The sequence below is a fragment of the Orycteropus afer genome, unplaced genomic scaffold, assembly GCF_000298275.1.
Source record: "Orycteropus afer afer isolate SDZICR_OR568_19922 unplaced genomic scaffold, OryAfe1.0 scaffold00234, whole genome shotgun sequence".
NCBI lineage: Eukaryota > Metazoa > Chordata > Mammalia > Tubulidentata > Orycteropodidae > Orycteropus > Orycteropus afer.
In genome coordinates this window covers 4,302,105-4,325,498 of record NW_006921821.1, presented here as the reverse complement: position 1 = coordinate 4,325,498, position 23,394 = coordinate 4,302,105, and the positions used below count along the sequence as shown (strand labels likewise).

At 40.7% G+C, this 23,394-nt stretch overlaps 1 protein-coding gene across 1 annotated transcript in view; it reads right to left on the bottom strand.

Annotated features, from left to right (window-relative positions):
* LAMA1 (laminin subunit alpha 1) overlaps positions 1-23,394 on the bottom strand; it is a 227,631-nt gene that overhangs the window by 103,825 nt on the left and 100,412 nt on the right. The window contains exons 9-19 of the mRNA XM_007949015.1: positions 22,716-22,821; positions 20,441-20,601; positions 16,550-16,690; positions 14,954-15,127; positions 12,763-12,864; positions 11,561-11,772; positions 10,538-10,649; positions 8,881-8,991; positions 3,154-3,281; positions 1,459-1,545; positions 562-773 (exon numbers count right to left, since the gene is read on the bottom strand). Of these exons, the coding sequence (XP_007947206.1) occupies positions 562-773; positions 1,459-1,545; positions 3,154-3,281; positions 8,881-8,991; positions 10,538-10,649; positions 11,561-11,772; positions 12,763-12,864; positions 14,954-15,127; positions 16,550-16,690; positions 20,441-20,601; positions 22,716-22,821 (1,546 nt within the window). The remainder of the gene's footprint in view (positions 1-561; positions 774-1,458; positions 1,546-3,153; positions 3,282-8,880; positions 8,992-10,537; positions 10,650-11,560; positions 11,773-12,762; positions 12,865-14,953; positions 15,128-16,549; positions 16,691-20,440; positions 20,602-22,715; positions 22,822-23,394) is intronic.

The window sequence follows — 23,394 nt, the reverse complement described above, 5'->3', positions numbered from 1 at the left end:
GTGGGTTTGAACCACCAGCCTTCTGGTTAGCAGTCAAGGTGCCTTAGCCACTATGCTACCAGAGCTCCCATCTATCTATCTATATGAAATTATATTTATATATGAAAGTTATATAAGCCCTAAGGCTGTAAGTTGGCCATATTGGGTATATGATTAGTCTTACTATTCCCCATATCTTGAAACCCCATTGGCCTCATAAAACCAGTTAGCAACTACCTCACAAACATGACATGATTGGGGCACCATTCTTTGTCATTTTCAGTCCCTTGGAGCAATTCTAGTACTTGGTAAACTAACACATTCTTCTAAAGTGGAAGGGTGTCTATTTTCTTGGCCACTGCAACTTCATTAACAATAACTACACAAATTGAGATAGGGTAGAAAGGGAAGAATCTGATCTTGGGTCTATATTAGATCAATTAAAAATCCAGCATCGACACAAATAACTGGTCAGAAAAAGTCATCTAGTAGATTGAGCTGATTTTGACATATCTAAAGAGAAAGACAAAGACTTCAGAGAACAATGCGTAATGGATCGAGCTTCATCCACCAAACACTTACGATGGCAATTCTTAGCTGTCACAGCATCTCCATAGAACCCTTTGGCACAGCTTTCACAATGGGCTCCTTCAGTGTTCCCAATGCACTTGAGGCACTCCCCAGTGACTGAATCACAGTGCCCAGCCTCCAAGGGGTCCACATTGCCACTGCAATTGCATGGGACACAGGATTCCCCAGGGACTGTTGGGTTTCCATAGTAACCATCTGCGCATCTGTATAAAAGATTGAAAGTGGTATCCAAATAAATGCAGTTATTCAAGAAATTGTCACACTATCCAGGAGTCCTCTGAATGGTTAATAAATCAGACTGACTATTTTACTTAAGATTTACCGTGGAAAGAATGCAAGTCCAAGTTCAGGCATTCACAAATTTTCTCCATCCATTGTGAAGAGAAGGTCATAAATAGATGTGGATTCACACCATCACCAGGGCCAGTTCCACCCCACCCAGCCCACTGAATGGTTTCACACCCTCCCTCACTGGCTTTCAACAGTTTGTGCTGAGACATGTGGGAAGAGACAACATTGGCTTCCAAACACCAGAAAGAAACTATTAAATCAAATCACCAATCACATATGGAATTACCTAGAATGACACAATAATTAAGTGTGTGAAAACTTTAATACAGACTCCTCAATGCTTCATATTGTCTTGATGAAAACTCAGGTGATTAATGGAGATATAATAACTGTAGTACAAAAATTCTCAGAAAGTTTTACAAATAATTTTTTAAATGGTATGCTAGTCTTTCCCTACAATTATATGAAACAATAATTCCATGTTAAAACTCCAAAAACATACATAACTTCACATTAAGAAAATAAATACATGTAATCTGTATTTTATTTAAAAAAATCGGTGCAACTTTGTAAAAGCATTTGAGTGAAGCAGAGTACCTCTCGCACCAAGCTCCTGCATATTCTGGGGCACACTGGTCACAGAGCACTTCATCTCCATCATCCACGTGGCATGTGGGGCTGAAACTATCAAAGAGTAGAGATGAACACAGTTTTCCCCTGCCCCTGTGTGGGTGGTCCAGCCTGTCTAAACATAGAAAGTGCTCAGTGTCCATCACTCCATCACTGTTGTTCTCACAGAACTCCCTGGACCCTTGCCTCTTCACCCTGAACCCAAGGCTTCCTTCCCCCTTCCACCCGGGGGGCTGGAACCCATCACATGTATCTGTGTGATGGGCATTCACTGTTCCCCACCCCAGCTCTGGCCTCTCCTGTCTCTCAGCATGGACTGCATTACTCCCCTCTTGACCTGGGCTGACCCCAGCTCATCCCCAATTCCCAGCTGTCACTTCCTCCAGGAAGCCTACTTTGAAGCTCCTGTTCCAGATGAGTCCCTTTCTTCTGGCTGCCCCTGGCACCTGGCATAACATACTGGTTTTCTTGTCTCAGAGCACAGTCCTGGATGAGCACAGGAGTGAGTTTACTTAACATAAATATTATTCAAAGACTCCTGCATCTTGGTTTTCAACATTCCCCCAGGGTCCCCACTGCTGCCTGAGGTCCCTTTCAGACCCTATCCAAGTCTCTGGGAGGCCCATGAAGGAGGTGTGGGTTGGTTCAGAGTACAGCATGGTTTCATCAAGAGTGACTGGAATGCAGTAGATACTGGGGTTTCTAGTAAAAGCCACAATAGGGAGTTTTTTGGGAATGGGTAGAGATAGCATTCTAAAGGTTAAATAATGTGGATGAGAAAGAGGCCTCTTATCTATGGCCTGCAGGATACTTGTACAAAGATTATAGCAGGTCTTATCCAGCATCATCCCTTTCCTGTACACTCAGGGCCAGTGGCAGTTCCTTACACAGGCATATTCTTTTATGCTGCCATGCCTTGTCGCACTTGGTTCCTCTGTCTATAATGCCCCTCTTTGATTGCCTGCCAAATTCCTTCTCTCCTCCAAGTCTCAGGCCAAGACCATCCTGAGGATGATTCCTGGCCTCACCCTGGTAGATTTGGTACTGCTTTCTCTGTATCCACTATAGTGATCACAACACTGTAATTTCCTTGGGATTAGTAGGCACATATGAACAGCTTTATACTTGGAGCACCTACCATGATATGTGGTACACAGGAGGTACTCAATAAATATTTGTTGAATCAATGAATGAATCAGCCCATTCTCATTGACCTCATATACACGTGCTTGGTCATTATATCAACAATCCCATAAGCACAGGGACAGTGTTTTATTCACTGCTGTATCCCCTATGCCTCTTTGCCCAGTGGCAGGCACGCAACTGATTTGTGTGAAATAATTGATGACCAACATTAGACCAAGAAGAAATACTACCCATGTGTCCATGTGTCTTTCTGATTATGTAACTTTGTTTGCATATTTTACTATATCAAATTTTTTTAAAGACAATCTTTTCATCCATCTTTAATCCTAATTAACTAACACTGAACAAAATTCTACACCTTATTACATCCAAAGCCTTGCTATGAAGATATTAGTACTCATCTTGATAGAAATTCTTATGGGGAAAAGTTTTTTTTTTTTTCTTTTCTTTCTTTGGGTAGAAGGAGGTATCCTGACCATGCTGGACAGGGACAGGTGGTGGTGAAGCAAGGCTTACTTGTTGGAGGCTGTGGAGAGAGGACAGGCACAGGGCTGACAGTTTCCAAGGGTTCCTCGGGATGGCACCCCATAGAAGCCTGGCAAGCATTGCTCACAGTGGTCTCCAGTGGTGTTGTGTGTACAAGCCTAGGGCACATGAAAAAGACACTCATCTTAGGCCCCTTCAAGGGCTTTTACTCTTTGACAGACAAGTGTGAAATCCAATTGAAGCCCAAGTGAAAAAAAAAATACAAAATGCTAAAATAAGTTATTAAATCTCAACTATATGGGGAAGCTTTTGTTTTTCCCCCATATTAACTAACAATAACATGTTTCATTTGTGTAAATGGTAAAGATAAGAACTTTACTTCAACCATGTCGAGTAACTGGGACTAGAGTTGCTCTCCTGTAGGAAACAACTAAACACTGAAATTAAACATAAAACAATGCTTTTAGAATCTGGACAACAGAGTGCAGGTTGTCTGTGACCCCTGAGAGAAGGGAAACAGACCATGTGGTCCACCCATCACATGGCTTTCTGCCTGGAGACAAACATCCACAAAGGCAGACAAATCCAAGCAGAGTATATGCTCAGGCTGAGCTGTGGAGACAGAGGTCAAAGCTATGGGATGCTGAAGAGCTGGAGTATAGCACCAATAAACACTCACCGTCATGGAGTAGGACCCAACTCATAGCAACTCCTCCTTGGGTTTCTGAGGCAGTATCACCATGGAAAACGATTGCCCACTCTTTCTTCCCAGGAGTGGCTAGTGTGTTTGAACCACCAGCCTTCTGGTTAGCAGTCAAGTGCCTTAGCCACTGTGCTACCAGGGCTCCTGGCACTATAAGGCTCCTTTAAGTAGCTATTGACTACTAAGCTGCTCTAGTGGTGTAGCGCCTAGGGCATTCGACCACTAACCAGAAGGTTCGCTGTTCAAACCCACTAGCCACTCCATTGAAGGAAGACTGGGCAATCTACTTCCATAAAGATTTACTGTCTCAGAAACCCAAAGGGGGTTGCTATGAGTTGGAATTGACTTGAGGTCAGTGAGGTGTTTTTTTTTTTTTTTTGGTTTAGTATAACACAACGCAAGGCAACGCAACGCGCTGCCGTGGAGTCAGATTCAACTCATAGCGACCCCTCCTTGGGTGTCTGAGGTGGTATCTCTAGGGAAGTAGATTGTCCAAACTTCCTTCTGAGGAGTAGCTGGTAGTTTAGTATGTTGTTGTTGTTGTTATTTGCCGTTGAGTCGCCCCCGACTCATAGCAAACCCTCCTTGGGTTTCCGAGGCAGTATCACTACAGAAGTAGGATTGCCCAGCCTTCCTTCCGAGGAGTGGCTGGTGGGTTTGAACCGCCAGCCTTCTGGTTAGCAGTCAAGTGCTTTAGCCACTATGCTACCAGAGCTCCCAGTATATAGGGGGAAAAAAACCCACCAAACTCTCTGCCCTTGAGTCATTTCCAACTTATAGTGACTCTTCCTTAGGTTCCCAAGGCGGTGTCTCTGGTGAAATAGATTTCCCAATGTTCTGGTTACCTAGTGCCAATCTGACAAGAACATACCACAAATGGGATGGCTTAAACAAACAGGAGTTTATTCTCTTACAATTTGGAGGCTTTAAGTCCAAGTTCAAAGGGCCAGGCTCTAGGGGCTGGGTGAAAGCCCCTCAGCTTTGGGCTTCAGCTCTGCTTCCAGCTCCCGGCCCACTGAAGCTAGAGGCTTTTCTTCACCCAGACAGTTGTTGGCTGCTGAGGCTGCCAAGCCCAAGGTTGATAAATAAAAAGGCACAGTCCCGATGTCACCAAACCCCATGGCAGGCCATTAATTCAAGTCCATTGTAAGTCCCTAGGCCGACAGAGCATGGCAGGATGCTGAACAACAGCACAGCTTCATGTAGGGTTCAGGCATGCCACAAGCTAAAGACCATTCTCAAGGCTTCTCCTTATATACAGGAAGCAGCAGACCACTACCAAAGGTAGCTACTCAGCTGCTTGTGGTAGATCCCACCATGGAGGTGACTGCCAGTTTCATCATGGGGAATAACTACTGCCAGTTGCCCAGCCACTCAACCAGGCCCAGCCAAGTTGACACACTAACATAACCACCACACCCAACCTTCCTTCCCAGCAGTGGCTGGCAGGTTTGAACCACCAGCCTTCTGGTTAGCTGTCAAATGCCTTAGGCACTATGCCACCAGAGTTCCCTGCCTTGTTAAAGATTCAGGCTCAATAAAGACCCCAGAAGAAAACTCCTACGTAGCAGGGCTAAGCCAGCTGGAGAGTGAAAACTGTACCCTAACTGCACTAATAAAGCTTAAAAACAAACCTTGAAGCAATCAAGCTGACTTGTAATAAGTTTTAAGTAACAAAATCCAGACATTTAACAATGTAGCAACCACAATATTTATCATGAAATCAAATGCTATTGGATATAGTGGAATATGGGAAAATTTGGCATCCATGGATCCAGACAGATAATAAGTAAGTAAATAAGCATATGGGAAGATAGCATAAGGGTTCTTTGTACAGTAGAATGCTGAATGCCACCCACTAAGTATGGAGGAAATGATGGTGTTGGCGAAGCATCCATTTGTCACAGTAAATACTGGCTCAGATGAGAATCATCAATGATGGCTAAATTGAAGGGGAAATTTTGATGAGGAATAGGATAATTGTGTGGTCTTAAAGTGCTTCCCTGAGACTGCTTTTTAATTAGAAAAGAAAAAAAAAAAAACAGTAACTATAGGTGGTCCCTGGGTTATAAAAGAGATCCATTCCTAACTGTATCTTCAAGTCTTCAAGAGGAATTTGTAGGTGAGTCAGAACAGGTGCAAACAGTTCTTATTAAACCTTACTTGAGTGCAAGAAAAAAGAGCTGTGGTGGTGTAGTGGTTATGGCATTTGGCTGCTAACCAAAAGGTTCCAAACCACCAGCAGCTCTGTGGAAGATGGGGCAGTCTGGTTCCATAAAGATTTACAGCTTGGAAATCCAATGGAGGTCACTATGAGTTGGAAACAACTTGGTGGCAGTGAGTTTGGTTTTATTTTTTTGGCTGCTCACCAAAAGTTTGATGGTTTGAAACCACTAGCCACTCTGTGAGAGCAAGAGGATGTAATATGCTTCTGTAAAGATTTACAGCCTTGGAAACCCAATGAGAGTCGCTCTGAGTCTGCATCAACTTGATGGGAGTGAATTTGGGTTTTTTGGTTTAGTGCAAGAAAAGGCTCAAAGCCTTTTCAATGATGTAGAAGTTGCATGTGCAGCAAGTGAAGGTGATTGTGATGAAGACTTTGCTGCAAATAGGAGTTGGCTCAATTATTTCCAAGTGAAGGCAAACTCACATAATCTTAAAGAGCAAGTACTCACTGCCATTGAGTCGATCCCAACTCATAGCTAGAAGGTTGGAAGTTCAAACCTACCACCCACTCTTCAGAAGGAAGTTGGGTAATATACTTCTGTAGTGATACTGCCTTGGAAATCCAAGGAGGGGTTGTTATGAGTCAAATTGACTTGGTGGCAGGGATTTTTTTTTTTTTTTTTAAATGCAGAAGACCTGGCATGTACTTTCAATTCCTAGCCAAGGTACCTCAAGTGCAGCCATGCCCCCCCACAATCTGTCATTGTTGGTTTGAATGTGACTATTATGCTAAACAGGTTTGAGAGGAGCTTTCAGGCTAAGATAGATTAGAAAGAAAGGCCTGGTGACCTACATCTGGAAATCTGCTGGTGAAAACCCTATCACAATAGTCCAACTCACAATCGATCACGGGGATGGTGCAGGTTAGGGAAGTGTTTTGTTCCATTGTGCATGGGGTCACCATAAATCAGGAGGCCAACTTAACAGCAGATAATTACAACAAGAGAAGGACACATCCCTCTGTGTTTTCTTGAAAAAAATGCCTAACTTCAATCTAATCACAGGAAAGCATCAGACAAGGCCAGGTGAGGAACATTCCGTAGAAAGTCCAGTACTCTTTATAAGTGTCATTCGTGAAAAATAAAAGAAGATTGAAGAACTGTCACAGATTGGAGGAGACAAAGGAAAGAAGGCCACTAAATGCATTGTGGGAGCCTGGCTTTGATTCAGAAGAGATGAGGGACATGAGTGGAAAACCAGATGAAATCTGAATAAAATCTGTAATTTACTTAATAGAATTGTACCAATGTTAATTTCTTAGTATTGCTCATGGTACTTTGGTTTTACATAGGAACTCTCTGTTCTATTTTTGCAACTATTCTGTAAGTCATTATATTTTTGTAAATATGCACTAATTGGAGCTCTGGTGGCACAGTGCCTAAGGCATATGCCTGCTAACCAGAAGGTTAGCGGTTCAAACCCACCAGCTGCTCCGCGGAAGTAAGATGAGCCAATCTACTTCCATAAAGATTTACCTCCCTGGAAACCTGTTGGTGGGTCCCCCAATGGGGGTTGCTTCAAGTCAGAATCAACTCCAAGGCAGTGAGTTTGATTTTTTTTTAAAGAAGCACATGAATTCTAGCTCTTTCCAGTTAACTGTTACTAAAGACACACCCTGCTGACCCCTCCTCAAATGTTCATAGAAAGGCTGAAAGGCTGGCCCTGCCAACTCAAAAGGCAAAGGGAATAGACATGAAAAAGCAATAACATTATCAAGTACTTGGAAGCTGTTTGTCTGAGGAAACTGATCCTAAAGGGACTGAGTCTGTGGACAAAGCATCCTTTCCTGTAATTCCTACTGACTCAAATGAATGCAAGAGAAAGAAAAATTGGGCTCTGGAAAGAATGAAAGATATAGGGTACATGCTGGGATCTCCTCCATGGGTCTGATAATGCGTTTTCCTAGCTTTGTGACTCCATCCATCTCTTTTGAAAAGAGCATGAACACTCCCTTGTGCAGTGAATAGGCTGGAACTGATTAGCATATACATTCACTGTGTGAGGATCCCTTAGCACCCAGGAATGTGGTGTGGCCTGGCTTTGAGGCATGAGGGCTTCAAAGAATTCCTGATTGAAGTTCAGAAATAAGACTTGTCCTGTCCTAGCCCCAAAAGTTCATTCTCAAGATACCCTGCTCATCTTTAAAGCCCAGCTTCAACTCATATTGGAAGAAAGAGGTGCTTGTTTGAACAGTTTATCCAAACTAACAACTGTAAAGCATTATATATTGTATAATTGAGGGTGACTGCTGGAAGTTTCATTTTTCTTCTTATAGTATACAATGTGATATAATGTTTAAAGTGTATTTTCTAAAACACCATCACTCTTATTTAAAAGATCCAGCTATTTTCATTTAACTAGTGACCAACACTTTCTTCCTTTCTGTTGTTTTATAATTCTGGTAGATAAATATTTTTCTTCAAGTAATACACTTAAGTATAAAGAGCTTAAAGTAACAAACATATTCTAATTGAAGAAGCAATAATCCTAATCAAGGCAAAATGATCTAAAGTCAATAATACATTTCATACTTTTGGGGAGAGAAGGGGGAATCTTATATCTGTGTCACTGTTCTAATAATAAAAACACTCCAGTGAAATTATATATCCCATTTTCACTTCCACCAAGGTAACTTTCTCTCGTAAAAGGGGGGAAAAAAAGCAGGAAACTTTTCATGCCATAAACTTAAATCCACAGTTTTCTTTTGGGGTGTAGAAAGTCAGAGATACTCTTCCTGGAGAGGAAGCAATTTTTACAAATCACTTCTGCTCAGCAAATGGATCTGGAGTGGGCAGAAAGCCGACATTCAGCTTCAGCAATAAACTCACAGAGCAAATGCCATGAATGTCGCACTCAGTTGCATGGCCGTGGCATTCACAAGGCTGACAAATTCCTCCAAAGAGTATTCCATCCACACGGTAATAGCCTGAGAGGCATGACTGCAAAAGAAGGGCTGGGTGACCATTTTGTGAATGCAACTCAGCAGATTATGCAAATCATCTTCTCTCCACTGCCTCAGAAAAGTCAACTGCTCAATTTTCCTTGAGTAGAGACAGTTAGTTGTTTCTTCTTTTAAAACAACTTTATGGAGGTATAGTATATACTCCATAACACTCATTCATTTTAAGTGTGCAATTGAATGACTTTTAGTACATTTACTAAGTTGTGCAACTATCACTAAACTACAGTTCCATATTTATTTTGAAAGGCAGAAACATTCACACAACAATGTAATGGTAATGTAATCAGTCAGCATATACCTGAGTGATATTCCACAAACCAAAAAAAACAAATTAAACTAGCATTAGGTAACATTAGGCCACTTAATCGGTATTTTAATTAAAAGGATTTTTTCTCTCAACTTTGTTTTTATCCCACTTTGTTTAAAATTAAACAAATTATGGAAGTGCAGTCCACACCTGCCTCAAACCACACCATTCATTTTAGCAAAAATTACAGATATGATTTTTATGGGCTAACATCAGACAGGCAACGTGGGCATTCAGGGACACTTTACCTACAAGGAAGAGAGAACCACCTGACACACATAATTCATTTACTCCTTACGAAAATCCTGTGAAATATTCTACATTGTAGATATGGAATCTGGAACACAGAGCAATTCATTCTGTGCCCAGTGAACCAAATGTGTGGTTGAAAGCCAAGTGAATACATCTCTGAGACCCTGTCCAAGATAATCTGGGCCCAAAAAGTATCTAAAAACAGGCCTGCCTTATCTAAACCTGTCTTATATGCATGCTAGTGATTTGGAAATGTTGATATACAATGAGGTTCAATCCTCCTTAGAAATGCATAACATGATATGGGTGGTCAACTTTCCTGTAGAGAGAGCACTATAGGAAATGTATCTATACTTCAATTTAATGATCAAAAAATAAAATCAAGTTTTTTATTCAGCAATCTAGTTTTTCATTGTGCTTAGGTTTTTGTGGCAAGAAATGTGATAGGGTCTATAACTCTTGGTTCAGGATTATCAGAGAAGTTGTTCATTGTATTCCTCTAAGAGGGATTCAGATAATAATCTAAAGAGTATGTACTTCTCACCTCCTGCAGGAGCACTTCCCGCTAGAGACTAGACCCTTTGTCACCTTGTCTAATTGATTCACTTGGGAAGGCAAAGGGGCAGAAGGGGAGAATTGGGGCTTAATAGCCTGAAAGAGGAGTTCTGAAGCTGAAGCAAAAACTCATTTCTTTTTTTGTGTGAAAAGATGGGCAAGTGGAGGTGAAGAAGGGGAGAGCAACTTATACTGCCCTGAGGCAACTCCAGAAAGGGGTCCAAAGACAGAACATGACCTCCAATATTTCTACAAACATTCCGTATGTACCTATGGCCCAAAAACGTCCAAAGCAAATATTAAGTTTCTAAAATTGAAATTCAAATATGCTTCATTACACATTAAAGAATGCACATTTTTCCCCTTAAGCAAGAATGAAAATGAAGTAGATGGAGAGGAGAAGCCTTACCTCACATGAGATACCTGAATAGCCTGGAGGACATTCACAGTGCTCCACCTCGGTGGCCAGGGCCAAGTCTATAACATTAGGGCTCGCTGTGTCCAGAGAGACAGAATCTAGCCTGCAAACAGACAAGACTTGGTATATAACTTATATTCTCGCAAAAGACACCTAACACCTCAATGAAGACAGGCTCTAAAAAGATAGACTTCAAATAACCCACTCACTGCCATTGAGTCAATTCCAACTCATAGCAACTCCTATTGGGTTCCCAAGGCTGTAAGTCTTTGCAGAAATAGATTGCCTCATCTTCTTCCTGCAGAGCAGCTGGTAGCTTTGAACCACCAAACTTCTGGTTAGGAGACAAATGCCTCACCCACTACACAACCAGAGCTCCTTAAACAAAATGGAGATGTGGCTTTTGTAACTAAAGGTTTCACAATAGACTCTCTGGGATTATCATATCCCTTAAATAACACCTTCTTTGTTTGGTAGATTGCCCATAGACAGCTGTGAGAATGAGTTTGCCCACTTGGAGTTGAAGTACTTCAAAAAATTCATCCATTCCATCCTTATATCTCCTATGCAGATAGATTATTCTTAATGTATAATTCTATGTTTGCTTTAGCTGCATCCAACTCTTATGCTAGAATTTGACCTTCTCAAAGTACTAAAATGACCAAAGATGGACACATTAGCTTAAATATTCTCTGTAAAACATAAAAGCTTTAACATCAGAAGTGTGAGACCCAGACCCCAAAGTGGTCCAGACATCTGTTAACTCATTAGCATGTTCCAGAAGCTGCTAGAAAGTTTCTGATCCTGACAGGAAGTCTATCTCTACTAAATTTATTTGTCATAGACAGCTATTCCTACATCTTCAATAAAATCACAATTAATTTGTTAATAAAAATAGTAATTTTCAAGACATCCAATTTCATTAGCTGTGTCCTTAAAATAAAAGTAAAATGTATTAAGCTTATATAACAATAAAGCTAATGTCAAACTTTTCCCTTCCTCTTCAATACCTACCTGTAAAGGGCCATTTTTGCAGAATTGTAGTTGGCTCTGATCAAGAGATGTGTTACATTGGCAAGGACAGTCATCAGCTGGTCACGATCTATCTCCCTTTTGTTATTAAAGTCTCGGAAGTTCTCAGGCACAAGTCTGACCACATTGAAGTACTCTTCATAGGGTTGCAATGATAAGCCCTCAGCCTGTGTACTTAAAGTGAGTCCATTTCCCTAACATTTAAAATAAATTCAATCATTATTATATGTAATCAATTTAAATGTCAAAAACAAAATCAAGGTTTTTTATTCAGCAACCTAGTGTTTCATTGTACTTAGACTTTTGTGGCAAGAAACGTGACAGAGTCTGTATTTCTTGGTCCAGGTTTATCAGAGAATTTGTTTCATTGTATTCCTCTAAGAGGGCATCAGATAAAAAAATCTAAAGAATTTGACCTTTGGGTGGGGGGGAGGGGGGGTGTCTGGGAAAAGAAGCAAAGTCATGGATTTGCCCAGTTTTTATCAAAGAAACCAGTCTGACATCTTTAATCTTTAACTAAAGGCTATAAATAGAAAAAGTATGTAAATACACCTCCAGCTTTCCCTAGAAATACTGTTAACGAAAATCATTGATCATACACAGCTTCCAAATCCTGCAGAGTTGAGATGGAGGTAACTGAGAGGAGTGCAAAAACTGGAGACAACAACTGACTTCTGCCTAAATGCACTGCAGACCCCATGGCACCAACACTTTGGGAATCCTGGGAGGGGCAAGCCCTGGGGAGTACAGGGCAGTGGTAGAGGACAGGAGAGAGGAACTTAGAAAAGCAGCAGCACATCTCTGGTCCCCTTGTCACCTTGTCTACCTGATTCACTCCGGAAGGCAAAGGGGCAGAAGGGGAGAATTGGGGCTTAAAAGGCTGAAGGAGGAGTTCTGAAGCTGAAGCAAAAACTCTTTTCTTTTTTACATGTGAAAAGATGGGCAAGTGGAGGTGAAGAAGGGGAGAGCAACTTATGCTGTCCTGAGGCAACTTCAGAAATGGGGCCAAAGACAGAATGCTTATTCTCAAGAGTCTTACTGGTTATCCAGAAGAGATAACGCTCTGCTGATTGGCCACTTGGTAATTTCTGATTAGAATGGCCTCTCTGAGCCACTGTGATTCACAGAGCTATCACCCATTAAACCCTAAAGCTGAATGGCAAAAGCAATGACAAAACAATTACCTTAATGATAACATCTGCATGAGAGACTAAGTCACTGTCCACTGTCTCCACTGGAATATCATAAGACACCGTGTATTTCAGGAATCTACCAAATGTAGTCAGCTGGAATGATTAAGGTAGAGTGAACACAGGGAAAAAGTTTCATAGACCCTAAGGAAGTGGAAGTGGTCACTAGGATTCATCTAAAAACAACGAGGCTGCAGGCCATCTGAGCAGCCACAATATATAAGGGCATTCATATTAAAGGCCTTACAAAGGAAGCATGTCATGTAGACATCTCATTAATAAATATTACTAAAATGCAGAATATTGCATTTTGGTACTATTTATTCCTTCTATGCCAAAGCCCACTGCCATCGAGTCTATTCCAACTCACAGCAAACCTATAACACAAAGTAGAACTGTCCTATAAGATTTCCAAGCCTGTCAGTCTTCATGGAAGCAGACTGCCTCATCTTTCTCCTGTGGAGCAGCTGGTGAATTTGAACCATTGACCTTTTGATTAGCAGCCAAATTCTTTAACCACTGAGCCACCAGAGCTCCTTCTATAAACTTTAGTTAATACAATAGACATTTATTTCCTTTGACTATTTTAGGGGGTAAGAAGTTTGATCCATGACTACAAACTCAGCATTTTCGCCTCCTTGCCCTGGTTACAGGCAAATAACAAGGAACATGTTTAATCTAGTATTATCACTCTAGGTAAAGGAAATATAAAAGATATTCCTAATCAGATATCCCTCAGTGTAAAATAGAGATTTTTCTTTCTGACAGTGTGATAGTTGATTTTCTGTGTCCACATGGCTAGGCTATGGTGCCCAGTTATTTAGTCAAACAGCAGTCTAGAGGTTTCTGTGAAGGTATTCTGTACATCTAATTAACATTTACAATCAGTTGACTCTAAGTAATGGAGATTACCCTCAATAGTATGGGTGGGCCTCAACCAATCAGATAAAGGGCCGAAGAACAAAAACTGAGGTTTCTTGGAGAAGGAATTCTGCTTCCAGGCTGCAACACAGAAATCCTGCCTAAGTTTCCAGCCTGACACTTGCCCTATAGGTTTGACATGAGTCTGCCACATCAACTCCAGCCTCAGTTTAAGCCAGCCAGCCTGTCCAACAGATTTCAAACTTGACAGCCTCCACAATCATGTGAGATAATTCCTTAAATTCTATCTCATATTGGGTCTGAGGAATCTTAAATGATACAGATGGATATGTAACTACAACAAACAACATAATTTTCAGAATCCAATCATTCATTGCACTATAAAATTAGAAGCAAACTTAAGGGGAAAAAATTGACCTCTGGTTATAAGATATTATTATACATTAGAGCACATCTTCTAAAATAATAATTTGATGGGGAAAAAAATTTAAAAATAAACACTACTTAAAAATACATAAAGTAAGTTATAAAATTTGAATATAATAACCAATTAACTAGAAATTTATCAAACCACAAGCCACTCTGAAAGCATAACATTACTTTAAAACAAATCAAATGCATGGTAAAGGTCAGTGGGCAGCTATAGTTTTTGAGATTGATCGATTTCATTGAATATATTTTCAAATCAATCCAAATCTGGGCATAAGTGGCATAATTGGTGAGAAGGAATGGAAATATGCCATTGAAGGGGAAGGTTAAGTCATATAAACCAGCGCTCTACTTTGTAAAATGACTATTTTGCATTTTCTTAAAATCTATTCATGAATGTGAATTTTATATGACTAACAGTCCATAATGATAATGAAACAGAGGACACAATGTGTTCCACAAACATCTATTGAGTGGTTTCTATATGCCAGACCCTTTACAAAGCCATGGGGATGCTAAGATAAAGATACACCCAACTATGAACAAAGCAGGGACATGACTAATGCTTCATTAGAGGCGCAAGTGATTCAAGAACCCAGAGAAGGAAAATAAAATGTCTGTCACTGGAATGGGAGAAAACTTTATAAAATAGATTTTCTATGAACTAGGGAAAGAACAAGAGTTCATATTTTAATGATGCAATAAAAAAATGGGAAAAAAAAGATACTATGAATTAGATATAGGCAAATACTGTGTAATTTTCTGCCAAACACTGAGTGATCAATAAAGCTACTTAAATTGCAAACAGAACTTCTTTCTTAATATTCTCTGAGGTCTTTGTCCAAGATGCCATTATTCCCAGCTGTGAACTTACCTTATTGCCTAGGTATGCCTTAGGAGCTGACCAATAGTACTTGGAGGTCAGCCTTTGCATGACCGCAGAGTTATTGATGCTAATTTGATGAAGTCGGCCATGAGAATCCTGCTGAGACTGGACTGTATTTGAATTGATCAAGTCAGTGACCAGCCACCCAGACATGTCGTTGACCTTAAAGAACAATCCAAAGGTTTTAGAATATAAACTATAAGTCACCTCAAATATTCCCCAGTCCATGCCTGTATGTTCAAAATGAAGAATCAGATCCACCCAGCTCAGCTAGTGATGGGATTAACACAATTGTGGCTATAGAACTGCACACTGTGACCCTTCTATTTGTCAAAGGATCAGAAAAACCTGAGAACAAGTCAAACACATCCCTCAAACCCATATTAATTACAAGAAAGTTAGCAAGTAAAACCATAAAGGCCATGGATACACAATTTAGATAAATAAATAAAATAGGAACAAACCAAACCAAACCCAGTGCCATAGAGTTGATTCTGACTTATAGTGACCCTTTAGAACAGAGTAGAACTGCTCCATGGGGTTTTCAAAGTTGTAAATCTTTACAGAAGCAGACTGCCTCATCTTTCTCCCTCAGAGCAGCTGGTGAGTTTAAACCACCAAACTTCTGGTTAGCAGCCTTACCCACTGTGTCACCAGAGCTCCTAAAAAATAGCAAAGAACTTAATAAATCAAGTAAAATGTCATTTGCTATTTCCATCTCCAGCTTCTTTGTTGCCCCTGCCTTTTATGTAAATGCTGAAAACATACAGCAATAACCTCTAGAATCTCTACTCCTAATTTATCAATTGCATTGAGATGACAAATGATAGCCCCAGCTGGGAGTCACAAGAATTCACTTCCATTCTCAGGTGCTGACAGGATGGGAGGAAGGGAGACGGAGAGAAGGGGAGTCAGGGACTAGCCCTCCACACCAGTTCCCTACCATGTGGGAAACTGGTCTCTTGAGATGGGGAGAATCAAGAGAAAAGGTGGCCACCAGCAAGATGACCCATCCCCTGCATCCCCTCCCTGCCCATCAGCCACCATACTCTGTTTCCTTCCTTAATTGCCTGGTCAAGCACCATCCTCTATCTCATCCCCCAGAACTCCTCATTCCCCAAACAGCTGGAAGTATCTTGCCTGCCCCTCAATATCCTATTACACATGCTGTTGTGCTGACCCCTGTCACTGAAGTGCCAGATTTTTTGAGCCCTGAAAATTCTGTATAACCCCATGTCCTAGTGTGCTTTCTTGGCCTTAGATGGGAGTAGAGCAAGTAGACTGAGCAGGTGTGCCACTCAACACATTTTACAAGTTTGAAGACACTTATATAGGATATGTTCTGTTATGTCATGTCATCCTATGGCTTCTATAGGAAAATTATACGGAGACAAACATGTGGCCATCAGGACACAGGGCACTTTTCACAGCGGGCTGCCTTTGGTCTGGCGGATGCCTTTCCTAGTGGATGGGAGTGATAGGAAGACACACTGGAAGTCAGCCTCATTACTTCTGAGCCACAGCTCACTTGAGCTCACTTGAGCTCCTTTGAGGTGACCAGCATATTAAATCCTTGTCTCCCACCTGGCTGATGGGCCAAGAAAGGCTGTCGCAGACATCAGACACACCAAAGCAGAAGCAGTCGGAGCAGCCCTGGGGGTTTCTTTCCTTCAAGTTATAAAATCCTGACTTGCAGCGATCACAGGCTTTCCCCTCAACATTTTCCTGCAATTTAGGGTGAAAGATTAGCATTAGTAACCAATGTGCCCAGGAAGACAGAATAAAAAACGATATTATTGTGACATTAACAAGAAAGCCTTTGCAAATACAGAGAAAGAGGTAGGTAAATAATAAATGTTCCAGGTACATGTAAAATCTGAGGAAGTCAATATTTCCAGAATGTTATTGGTTGTTAAGTATTCTCAAGCTGATTCTGGTGCATAGAGACCCTACAGGACAGAGTAGAACTGTCTCATATGGTTTCCAAGGTTGTAATATTTTATAGAAACATATTGCCATATTTTTTTTCCTGCATTTCCAGAATAAATATTTCAAAATATCTATTATTTGATTTATAGTCAGGAACAAAGCTAGGAATCCCAGAGCTTAGACATTATACTTAAATGGCTTGTGTTCTATTCCTCTTTTAAAATTTCCATTTTTGCTCATCTATCAAGCCTTTCATATTTTTTTTCATTTTTTTTTTTAACTTTTAATTGCAATTTGGGTGAAAGTTTACAGGGCAAATTGGTTTCCTATTCAACAATTCATACAACAATTCGCATATATGCGATCATGACAGTGTTCACAGTCCCCATGATGTAACAGCACTCTTCCCACTTCCTCCCTGTGTTTATCATTTCTTCATCATTCTTTATTATCCCTTCCTACCTTCTGAGATTTATTCCTGGATAAATTCTGCCCTTTTGATTTTATATGGTTGGTTGTTCTAGGCAGTGTGTATCTTCCGGTGTTACTCTTCACATTATAGGCATGTTTATTGATTGGCTGAAAGTTAAGTCAACAGGGGTAAGTTCGATTCCAGGCTTAAAGGGTGTCTAAGAGCCATAGTCTCAGGGTTTCCACCAGTTTCTATCAGACTGGTAAGCCTAGCCGCCTTTATGATTTTGAGTTTTGTTCCACATTTTTCTTCCACTCTACCCAGGACCTCCTGTTGTGATCCCTGTTAGAGTAGTGTGCAGTGAGTGATAGCTGGGCACCATCTAGTTCTTCTGGTCTCAGAGTCACGTAGGTTGGGTTCATATGATCCATTAGTCCTCTGGACAGATTGTTTCCATGTGTCATAGATTTTCTTCACTCTTCTTTGCTCCGGGTGGGGAAAGACCAATAGTTGTATCTTAGATGCCTGCTCACAAGCTTTCAAGACCTCAGTCACTGCTCACAAAGTGGGATACAGGATGTAGAACATTGTCTTTGTGGACTATTTATGCCAATTGAAGTCCCCTAGACTATGTTCCTGAATCCCCAGACCCAGTGACTCATTCTTTCAAGGTGTTTGTTTATGGCTAAGAAGTTTTCATAACTTTGCTCCCTGTATGCTCTAGTATATTCATGGATATATTTGCAGTACATATGTAGAAATATCCTCTGTCAAAACTACATAACTCACTGCCATCATGTCAATTCCAACTCACAGCAACCCCCTTTGGGTTTCCAAGGTGGTAAATCTTTACAGAAGTAGATTGCCCAGTGTTCCTTCCACAGAGTGGCTGGTGGGTTTGAAACACCAACCTGCTGGTTAGCAGTCAAATACCTTAGGCATTAGAAACCAAAAACTGAACTCACAGCTGTCGAGTCAAATCCGACTCATAGCAGCCCTTCCTTGGGTTTCCAAGGTGGTATCTCTGCGGAAGTTGATTGTCCAATCTTCCTTCAGAGGAGTGGCTGGTGGTTTTGAACTGCCAGCCTTCTGGATAGCAGTCAAATGTCTTAGGTACTGTTGTTGTTGTTGTTATGTGCCGTCGAGTCAGCCCTGACTCATAGCAACCTCTCCTTGGGTTTCCGAGGCAGTATCACTATGGAAGTAGGATTGCCCAACCTTCCTTCCGAGGAGTGGCTGATGGGTTTGAACCGCCAGCCATCTGGTGAGCAGTCAAGTGCATTAGCCACTATGCTACCAGAGCTGTCTTAGGTACTAGGGCTATATAATTGCTTTTCTTACTAATAAATACTGAAACTAAACCTACTGCTGTATAATTAATACTGATTCATAGCGACCATATAGGTGGAACTGTCTCACAGGGTTTCCAAGGCTGTTCTTTACGGAAGCAGACTGCCACATCTTTCTCTTGCAGAGCAGAGCTGGTGGGTTCAAACCATTGACCTTTCAGTTAGTAGCCAAGTGCTTAACCACTGTGTCATCAGTGCTCCTATTAATAAATAATTAATAAATACATGGTGAAGAATTAACTTTGTTTGAAGAGAAGTATGGCTTTTGCCCCTGGCCCCCATTGTATATAATCTTATAACCTCTAAACCCTTTGCATTTTATGAGTGATTAGAGTATCTTTGGGGAGCTCTGGTAGCATAGTGGCTAAGACACTTGTCTGCTAACCAGACGGCTGGTGGTTCAAACCCACCAGCCACTCCTCGGAAGGAAGGTTGGGCAATCCTACTTCCGTAGTGATACTGCCTCGGAAACCCAAGGAGGGGTTGCTATGAGTCGGGTTTGACTTGACGGCACATAACAACAACAACAGAGTATCTTTGTTATTCTTGATGAAACTCTGGACCACACCTACTAGCTTAGGCTAGCTAACATGAGTCAAGGTGAAGCAGGCACCACTGCCAGTCTTAGTATGGGAGCTAGCCACACCAGAATGGCCAGCCATGTGATTAGAGCATTGGGACTTTGAACCACATGATGTCAGCTTAATTTCCATGGAGGAGAGGGAGCTAGAGATTGAGTTCTAACCACATTGGTGATGGTTCTATCAGTCATGGCTAGGTAAGAAAACCTCAATAAAATCTCTGGACACCAAAGCCCGGGTGAGCTTCTCTGGTTGACAAACTATGAATATTGTTACACATCAATATGTGCGGGAGGGAGGGAGATGCGTTCTGAGGACAAGGAAGCTTTATGTCTGGTACCCTCCCAAACATACCTCTGTTTGTGTCTTCCTTTGGCTGGTCCGGATTTGTATCCTTTTGCTATAATAAAACTGTAATACTAAGTACAGTGCATTCCAGAATCCTGTGAGTCATTCTAATGAGTTATCAAATTAGAAGGTGGTCATGAAGACCTTCAATTTTTAGCTAACTGGTCAGAAATTAAGGTGACCCTATGAACCCCAAAACTTGGTGGATGGAGTCTAAAGTAAGGATAGTTTTGTGGGGGACTGTGCCTTTAGACTGCATTTTGGCAAATGCATTGCAGTCATATATAAAATGTGTCTAATAATCAGCTTATATGGAAATAATCATACAAGGTACAACAGGAAGCCCCAGGCACTACTGCCAGAAATTGCTATTAGTATCATATTGTCAAGTAAAACACTTCACTGGTATCAGTTTAATGTTTCTTATAGTTGTTCAATTCTTTTTTAAAAAGTATCAAAAATTACGTATCTGCCTTTAATTAATATTCATTGTATTTAGTTTTTATCTAGTTCACCTCTACACAAAGCCAGAAAAGAGTATTATGGAAGAGGTGAGTTGTAAACAAAGGCTTAAAAAATAAATGATACACTATGCTTGGCTTCATTTAAGAAGTCACAGAAATACCTTTAGAATATATCACCAGTGCTGATAACTAAAACCAAAAAACCAGGTGCCATTTAAGTCCAAGGGCATATAATGTGGACAACTCATTATGCCATAATGCCCTACTTCTTGGAAGGTAGGAGGGAAAGGGGTGTTCTGCTTAAACCTTATTGCTTCGCTTAAGTACAGACCTTCCAAGCCACAGCCTCAAAAGAAGTTCAGGGACATCTTTCACCTTGGCCTCACACATACCTTGCAGAGACAAGGCTCTGTGCAGGGGTCATCATTCACACTACCAGCCAAATTGCATTCACAGCGAACACAGCTGGGGTAGCCCTTATAGCCAAACTGGCAGCGATCACATTTTTCTCCTGTATAACCTTCTTTACATGGGCACTGACCTGGCCACTTCCCTAGAAATAAACAAACGGCAATGACGAAACATGAAGATAAAAGAGGTTTAAATCAGGGGTCAGCAAACTCTTTCTGTAAAGAGCCAGATAGTAAGGATTTTAGGCTTTTTCGCCAGAGTGTCTCTGCTGTAACTACTCAGCTGAACCATTGTTGCTCAAATGTAGCCATAGGCAATACATAAAGAACTGCCATAGCTCTATTCCAATACAACTTTATTTATAAAAACTGCCTGAGCCAGATTTGGCCCATGGGCCAGTTTGTCATCCTTGGTTTTTTTAAAAAAAAAACAACAGAAATTAAAAGCACGGAGACTGATGGTAAGGTAAAATGAGAATGTAAAACATAAAATGGTGCAGCAACTTTGGGAAACTTTTTGGCAGTTATTCAAAATGTTAAGCATAAAGTTAGTATACGAGCCAATAATTCCATTCCTAATTATATATCCAGGAAGAATGAAAACATATGTCCATAGCAAAACTTACACCTGAATGTTCGTAACAGCATTATTCATAATAGCCAAAAAGGGAAAATACCAGAATGTCCATTAACTGATGAACAGATAAATAAAATATGGTATATCCATTCAATGGACTATTACTTGACAATAAAAAGGAATGAAGTAGTGATGAATGCTACAACATGGATGAACCTGGAAACATTATACTGAGTAAAAGAAACCAGCCATAAAAGATCACATACTGTATAGTTCCATTTACATGAAATGTCCAGAATAAGCAAATCTATAGAAACATAAAGTAAATTAGTTATGCCTAGGGCTGGGGGTAGCATGAGGAGGGAGCATCAGGGCTGACAGTTAATGGGTATGGGGTTTCTTTTGGGGGTGATGAAATGTTCTAATATTTGATTGTGGTTATAATGGCAGCCATAAATATACTAAAAAATACTGAATTGTGCACTTTAAATGGATGAACTGTGTGATATGGTATGTGAATTATATTGCAAAATAAAGGTTAAAAAAAAAAAAAGAAAGCACAGATGCCAATGACAGAAGAAAATGAGCCTTGCCATCACTCTTAATGCAGCTCTGAAAATATTTCTAGTTATGTAACTTTGGCCAACTGCCCTGAGCTAGTTTCCTTGACTGCAAAATGAGTTAAATAATTTCTATCTGCTATGATTGTTAAGTTTAAATGATACATATTTTTAAATGAACCTAATTAAGGGTGGTTGCTATCATTATCATCCTCATCCCATTACCAGTGGCCTGTGAGATCAATTCAACCCTCCACATTCCTGGAAGGCCCTCATTGTTGGCACATCCATCCTGGCTGCTCAATATCCATTTTAACTGCCTGACAATCAGGGAGGGGTCACAGAGTCCTTTGAACAGATGCAACTTATTCGGGACACTCTGGTGTTTGCAAGTCCATTTGCCAGTTTTTGATATAGAAAGAACACTGACATTTACAAAATTAACTTGTAGACTGGCTTGTTTTGTGAGATGATGTATGCAAAAGCCTCTGTTTGTCTTCTATGGGCTAAACCCAGTGATTGCTTTACTGTGTTCCACATATGGTTTAAACTGAGCCTTATCCTCTTTCATCAAGTACTTAATTATCTGCTCAAATTTCATTTCATCACCCTGATGTTGCCACCTCCACACCCCATTCCCCTCTAATCGTAACTACTAACTTTGTTTTATGCTTAAGACTCTTGTCCCTGCCTGACATCATATTACTTGTGGTCTTGTTTGTTTATTACCTGAAGATGAGCAGGGACTTTGATTATCTCATTGATAATATTGCTTACATATGCTAAAAATAAACAAGCAAACTGACTGCCATCAAGTTGATTCTAACTCATAGCAACCCCCACTGAATTTCCAAGGCTGCAAATCTTTATGGAAGTAGATTGCCTCATCATCCTTCTGTGGAGCAGCTGGTGGGTTTGAACCCCCAACCTTCTGGTCAGCAGCTAAATGCTTTAACCACTGCACCACCAGAGCTCCTTGACATATTAAGTACTCAGTAAATATCAGTGAGTAAAAGAATCAACAAAGACTCATACCCACCATATTGATACACAATGGTGATATTTCCAAGTCTTCTCTCCCAAAATCACTCACCAACACAAAGGTGAATCAAGTACTTACCATTGTGTAAGTCAGAATGGAGATCATCCTTAACACAGACAGAACTGAGAGACCCCAAGGGATCACAGTCACAGGGACGGCAAGGGTCATCCTCATAAGGAGAAACCTGCAAGGCAGAGAGGGTGTCCTGGATTATTTTACCAGAAATACTAGGAATATCAGCAATAATATCAATGATAATATTACTGACAAGGCATCTGTTTTTCATTCAAGGTGTGATCATGACAAAGATTTTTGTACAGCAAGGGGTAAAACTTTCAGGAAGATAAGGTGCTCTTAAACCAGAAAGCTTCAAACATCTCTTTGGTGGTGACAGCAGTTAGCATCATTACCAAAGTGTCATCCTTTCCCATGATCACCTCTGCTCGATCCCACTCCCCCCTACTGCTACCTATCAGAGCCTTATTTTAGTATCACCTATAGTCAGACGGGGAGTTCCTGGGTGGTGCAAATGGGTAAAGCACTTGGCTGCCAACTGAAAGCTTAGAGGTTCAAGTCTATCCAGAGCTGCTTCACGAGAAAGGCCTGACAATCTACTTCTGAAAAATCAATCATCGAAATCCCTATGGAGCATAGTTCCACTCTGACACAAGTGGAGTAGCCATGAGTTGGAATCAACTTAATGGTAACTAGTTTTTTTTTTTTTTTTTGCTCAAAAGGCACTGTTTCACTGTCTTCT